General features: G+C 35.2%; 1 protein-coding gene across 1 annotated transcript in view; it reads left to right on the top strand.

Annotated features, from left to right (window-relative positions):
- The window catches only part of LOC117102193 (CDK5RAP1-like protein), a gene marked incomplete at its 3' end in the record, with an annotated part of 10,767 nt that extends 5,163 nt beyond the window's left edge, over positions 1-5,604 (top strand). Inside the window, 5 exon segments of the mRNA XM_033242410.1 lie at positions 1,246-1,491; positions 2,605-2,702; positions 3,059-3,245; positions 4,276-4,425; positions 5,464-5,604. Of these exon segments, the coding sequence (XP_033098301.1) occupies positions 1,246-1,491; positions 2,605-2,702; positions 3,059-3,245; positions 4,276-4,425; positions 5,464-5,604 (822 nt within the window).
- Positions 5,605-6,805: the final 1,201 nt, after the last annotated feature.

The raw sequence follows: 6,805 nt of genomic DNA, 5'->3' as shown, positions 1-6,805 counted from the left end.
AATATTCAACCTTGACCTAAAGCTTATGTTCACCTAATATGATTTGGAAATGACGAATGGTTAAGATTATATGGGGTCATCAACGTTTTGAAGAAAGAGAAATGAGGGGGTCAGAAAAAACAATTTTTTTGACCATGATGACGTCATCAAAATGTAAAAAGGGTTCAAATATATGAAAGAGAATTGTCGCAGCTATAACATACTCAAAGTTGGAAGGCGATCGACCTAGGATAAGCGAGATACGCTCAAATGCGTATTTTCAAACATGACGTCATAGCTATAATTCACTTCCTTGAATTCAGATGCCAATATGATGACGTCACAATGTCCGATCAGCCATTATGATCTATAAAATCATATTTACAACTTATGTGCTTTCAGAATATGTAATGAAAATTGGGGGTCACCTTTCAACCTAAGGAGCTATAACTGATTAAAAATAGGTCTGATTTTATCATAATTTCACTGTATAGCGGCACAAATACGCGCAAAGATACCTATGTTTGATGCGCACGTACGGTATTGCTATTGGCCAAAAGATAACCGAAAAGAAAGGAAATTTGTGAAAACAATGTCAGGAAACCAAAACATGTAAAATAACGTAATGTCTAGCTTTCGTAAGTGCTGCGCACGTAAAAATGCGTGCGCGCAGTGGAAAATTTCAAATGCTCAAAATGGCCTGAAACATGCTCTAATTTAGTCAAAAAGTGATTTTGAGCATTTTAAAATTTTGATGCGCGCGTAGTAAAGCGCACGCGTCAAATTAGTGTACAGTACATTCAACATTAACCTGAAGTTAATGCTCACTTAATACGATTTCGAAATGGCAATTGGTTAGGCTGATATAATCAATTATGTAAAAACGCTTGCACGTAGATGACGTCACAATTGACTGAGCGCGTTGAAAAGCTTACCATGACTATTCCAGACCAAGCCAAATGTTCGCTGACAGCGATTGTACGTAACTCGTGGCATGTTTTTGAGATATCGTGCGAACAAAAATGGAAGGAAAGGTAGAATTTAAAAAAAAAAGAAGATCTCTGACAATAACAAGAGGTGATCCGCTAACGTTAGCGGATCACCAATAAATTTGCATACAACTGTAGCGAAATCCAAAATAATAAACCAGAAACTGAACTTTGTTTATACTGACAGTATTTAAAAAAGAGGACGTTCGGATTGGAAGACAAGAATCTTAACCACCAAGCTGCAGCTCTACTTATTATGGGCTTTTTTTTCTTGCAGGGAGTGAAGGAGGTAACACTTCTTGGACAAAATGTAAACAGCTATAGAGATGTATCTGAAGATGTTTATTATTCATCTGCTAACGAACCTGCATCAGATAATGTAACTGCAAAAGGTTTCAGTACAATCTACAAACCCAAACTTGGCGGTCTGCGTTTTGCTGATCTCCTGGATAAAGTTTCTCAGGTGGATGAGAATATGAGAATACGGTTTACTTCTCCACACCCGAAGGATTTCCCTGACCAGGTAAATGAAAGCAGTGGATCCTTCTGAAGTGCCAATCATACTTGACCAAACAGAATAGGGATGGGAATACTTGCTTTTCCCATAAACACATCTTGTCCAACAAATGTATGTGTTTGCAGGAATTTAGCAATAATCTGCAAGGGGTGGGCATTAACAGATCGGTCGATTTTCTGTATCATCTGTAAGAGCAGTATATAGCTTAGTCTGTTAACTTCGTTTTTGTCGCCATGGTCTATGGAGATATGAGCCCTTTTAGAACAATGGATCTTTCCGTTAAGCCCCGCCCCTTAAATTTTGTTGCTAAGGTCCCACAAAACAAAAGCATAGAGTACCACTGTCGTGTCACCACGACGCCAGGTGGCGCTCTCTGTTGTCAACAGACGTAGGTTACCGTTCATTACGCCTGAATGACTGCATAGGCTTTTTGGAATGGGCATTTTAAAATCTAATATTTTACCATTAAAATGTACTAAAAACACAAAAGCTTGCATTGTATTAGTTATCAAACACACATTTAATCATCAATTAAATTTACAAAGAAAAAGTAAGATACAACATCTTAATAATTACGTTAGAAATTGGGATCAGTGGTTTGTTAGTGGTGAAAATGGCGTCGGGTAGAACGCATTTTGCAACCATAACAAGAGTAGTATCATGTGGTATCGTGACGTAACACTGTAGTACTCTATACGTACTTTAAACACATGCGTTTGTGGGACAGTACGTGTATTGTTGAACACAAGCGTATTCCTTGCACTCTTTTCATTAGTCAGGGCGCAATGGAAGTGATATAACATTACAGATTTATGTTAATAGTAATATTCCTAGGAAGATATTTGTTAAAAATGCATATAGGGGTCAATCAGTCCAGTAATCTTTATTTCAAAAATAAACATAATGCATCATTTCATTATTAGTGGAAAATGGTATCCCACCACAAGTATTGCTCTTCATGTGGGATCCTTAAAATATTAAAGAACACTGTACTCTTGTTAGAAAGGCTATGTGCTTGCAGAGTTTTCACTGTTGTCATGCATTTAATGAATTGATTACTGTGGTAAAGAGTAGAGGTTGAATAAAGTAAATTTTAACATCTAACTTCCATTCATGTAGGTACTTGAAGTAATAAGAGACCGGCCCAATATTTGTAATCACTTACATTTACCTGCACAGAGTGGTAATTCTGATGTTCTACACCGAATGAGGCGAGGGTAATATTATTTTCATTTATTTTCCTCATTCCACAAAAATGTATTGTGAATAATGTGGTATTAATTATAACAGCAATGCTGGCTCATCACAGTATTGGCTTAGCATAATATATATATAATAATGTGTACGTTTTTATATAGCACACATACGTCTGAGAGCGCTTTTCCACATTATTACCCCAGTCATTGGAACGATGCCTGTAGGGGAAATTCCATGGTTTCCCGCAAGTTTGAACATTACAAAGATTTTTTACCTAATTGAGAACATTTAAAGAAATATACACACTTATGTATGCCAGTCTTAAAATGTCAGCATTGAAAAATAAATATATGTTTCAATTGTATGTTGTTTTCAGTTATACACGTGAAGCATACCTTGAGCTTGTTGACCATGTGAGAAACGTGTTGCCGAATGTTTCCCTCACAAGTGATTTCATCACAGGTTTCTGTGGAGAAACAGAACAGGAACACGAAGACACACTTTCGTTGCTTCAACAAGTTGACTACAACTATACCTTCCTCTTTGCTTACAGTATGCGACAGGTGTTTTAAACTCTCATTTATCCATTGTAGAGGTCTCCCTCCAATTAAAGACCACTTTTGGGACTGGGGTTCCCATGTTCTTTAGCAGCTTTGGTCGCTAATAGAATAATAAAGATAAAAGACAGTTGTTAATTTGGGACCACAGAAATGTGGTCTTTAATTGAAGGTGGGCTTTAATAAGGGTCTTTGATTAGAGAAATTTTTGTTCGGAGTAAACTCCTCGAATAATAATTATACAGGTCTCTAGCTAATTAAAGACTTTTCCAATTTAAGGCCAAACCAAATCAAAGACCACTCTTCTGTAGCCAAAATTAGCGTTTTTTTTGTCTTTGTTATTCTCATTAGAGACAAAGCTGCTAAAGACCATGGAAACCCCAGTCCTAAAAGTGGTCTTTAATTGGAGGGAGACCTGTAATACTATTTTGCATTTTAATATCTTGCGTTGGGCACACTTCCATGAGACAACCAAACAAAGCGCACTTCTTGACGAAGATGGCGACTCATTACTAGAAAAGTGACGCATTTACAAACGGGACTGTGCTCTCTCCTTTCTATGCTCTTTGTTGGTAAAATAGCAGAAATAGAATTTTTAAAGCTTGGTTTCCATAGAATCGCTACAAAGTCGCTACAGTGTTTTCACTGCAATCCTTGCAATGCGTAGATGTCCCTGATGCAATCAGGAAGGCTCCCTGATTCAAGTTCAACTGGCCAATCCGTTGTCGCCAAAGTCAGCGATAGTGTGTAGCGATTATATTATATATACAAGGAGTTGAAAATGCTACCAAGCTCCAGCAAAGTTGTTCTTGACTTAACACATTCAGCAAAAAATGCATTGCAAAAATCCTTTGCTCAACATGGCTATAGGCCCAGCTAAATGCAACGAGGTCACAAGCCGTTGGAGACCTAGGAGTGTTTGAATGTACCAATCCATAGGCTATCCAGAGATTTAATTGCATCCTCTGTACTGACCAAATCTACAGACATTTATCCATTTAAAAAAAATAAAAACTCTTGCTTTATATTATGTTAGAAAACCCATGCGTACCATAAGATGAAAGACGATGTTCCTGAAGAGGTCAAAAAGAGGAGATTAGATGAAATGATAACAATTGCAAGGGAATCGATGACAAAAGTAAATGAAGGCTACGTGGGAAAGGAGATGCTTGTATTGGTAGAAGGAGTAAGTAAGCCAACTAATATATCATTCCGGGAACCAGTTTATATTTTTCTCCTAAATATATGAGAACCAAGTTGTAAAACAATGCTAGTAGCCTAGATGCAGTCCAATCAATTTGTCAATCAGTAATGAGCAAATTAATTTATTATATGTGTACCTTTTTATTCGTAGCATAAAGTGTATTACACTACAGGTTAAAAGGTACACAACTAATTAATTTATTGGTGGTTGTGTACCATTTTACCTGAAATATACTTGCATGATCTACCTACAATAACTTCGTATAATCGATTTTTAAGTAATTTTTTTCATGTTGGAAATGTAATACATTTATTGTGAGAAATTATATGAAATCCAAAATTTATAGGAAGAAACTCCAACATATGGCAATATTAAGTATTGTTTAAAAAAATGTGTATTACACCGAAGTAGACAAGCGGCTTTACCACCAATCTAGAGCTTGACCCTCTGAAAAATGACAGGATGCAAGATAACTTTATTGTTGTAACATATAACATGATACATACAGATTTTGTTCCAGTTGCATAAAAAGTCACAATAAAAAACATAAAAAATATAAGAAAATACAAATTGCACAATAATTACAAGGTTACATTAAGTTAAGAAAATTCGAAACAATAAATACTTAATCTAAATAAATAATATTATCTTTTAAATTCATTGTTATAGAAAAAGACTGAGTTCTGGACGAATTGTTATTAATTGCATGGAGTCTGCCGCATTTATTAGCGATATATAAGTTTTTCATTGGATGTGATGCATCTTTGATTACTTTATCTAGTTTATTGAGTACAGTCTTATTATAAAAGTTGTTCAGGTTTCCTACATCCATTTTAATTACTTTGCATGCTTGTTTTATAACTCTTAACATCTTGTTATGGTTACATACTGACAATTTGGCCAACCAAACAATGAAATCATTTCACAAGCAAATTAGAAGGTTTCCTATTACCATTCTAAATTCTAATACTATAGACAAAGTAATGTATTATGATGTATGTTATATTTTTGTTCCGATAGAAGAGTAGAAGGTCAGATGATTACTTAGCTGGACGCATTGATGCTAACACAAAAGTTATAATATCTGACAAAATGATTCCAGAATTTAGGGGATCATCTCATCTACAGCCAATCAATATCGGCGACTTTATTGCTGTTCAAGTAAAGTTATAATTTTTTAAATCAATTTATTTATTTTCAGCAAATTTAGTAACTTGCTAATTGTAGAATTGAAAAAATGAAAGAGGTTTCGCATGCGAACGCATATGTGTTCGCATACGTTTAGCTCTCCGTAATGGTTTTTAGCCATGCTGTGCTTTTCGCAGTGACAGCAAAATTTAAGCGTAGGGCCTTAGGCCTAGGCTATTTCGTTTTCTTCTCTCATGCTCATGATACTTCTAAAAATTTTGGCATGGCCTAAAGTTTTGTTTTTTTGGAAGTGGTAGCTGATTAATACTCCTTCCCTTTTTGCCCAGAAGGTTATTTTGTGATTAAAAAATGCCTGGCTACTATATAAGCTAGGCCTAGGGAGAACCCCAGCTAGGCCAGGCTTACAAGAAATTCCAGACACCACCAAGCACGGATGTTTTTTACAATACCTCAATGTTAGACACATCCTATCATAAATTGCTGTGTTCAGAAGTCACAAAAATGGCATGTATATATTAAGGATAAACTTATTTTCATAACTTACTGTAAAATGTGAAAAAAAAAACCTGAAGATCGTACTAGAAATCCCAAATTTTCCTACGTGTTTTTCACTTACATGTAGTGAGCGAGATATGTGTGTCATCAACACGGTTAGCAGATAGCAACCAGTGTATGACGTGATAAATGATGACGTATACGTTGCACTAACCATTATGCGTTCGCATGCGAAACCTCCCTATTCAGCTTAGCCCAGACTATCAAATTTTATTTGACAAAAATAGTAAAAAAATAAAAAAATAATTAAAATAATAATAATAATAAAAAAAATAGTAAAATATCAATTAATCAAATAACAATATGAGTGTCTTTAAAAGAACATAATCCTTGGATGCTCCTTGTGTGTCTTCATAACTGTCTGGTAAAACCCAACTCAGCATAGCCCAACATGATTTATTGTCTTGGGTCTGTGTGAGTTAATGGCAGGTGAGTTGGGGCAGAAAAGATTGAGAGAAGTGACCATAGTCAAGAAAGGATGATTATCATTTGCTGATTGATTATCTGATAAAGGGACAATCATGGAGAGCCATTTGATGGAATCTTTTTTGAAATATTAATAACATTGCCTTTTCTCTTTCAAAAAATAAATGAAATATAATTTAATCGGAAATTTGGCATCTTCTGTTAGTCTTTTTGCCATATAGTTTATTTTTTG

This window comes from Anneissia japonica, unplaced genomic scaffold, assembly GCF_011630105.1.
Source record: "Anneissia japonica isolate Jap-2015-1 unplaced genomic scaffold, ASM1163010v1 scaffold9445_len72108_cov174, whole genome shotgun sequence".
Taxonomy (NCBI): Eukaryota; Metazoa; Echinodermata; class Crinoidea; order Comatulida; family Comatulidae; genus Anneissia; species Anneissia japonica.
This window is presented reverse-complemented; position numbering and strand designations above follow the sequence as displayed.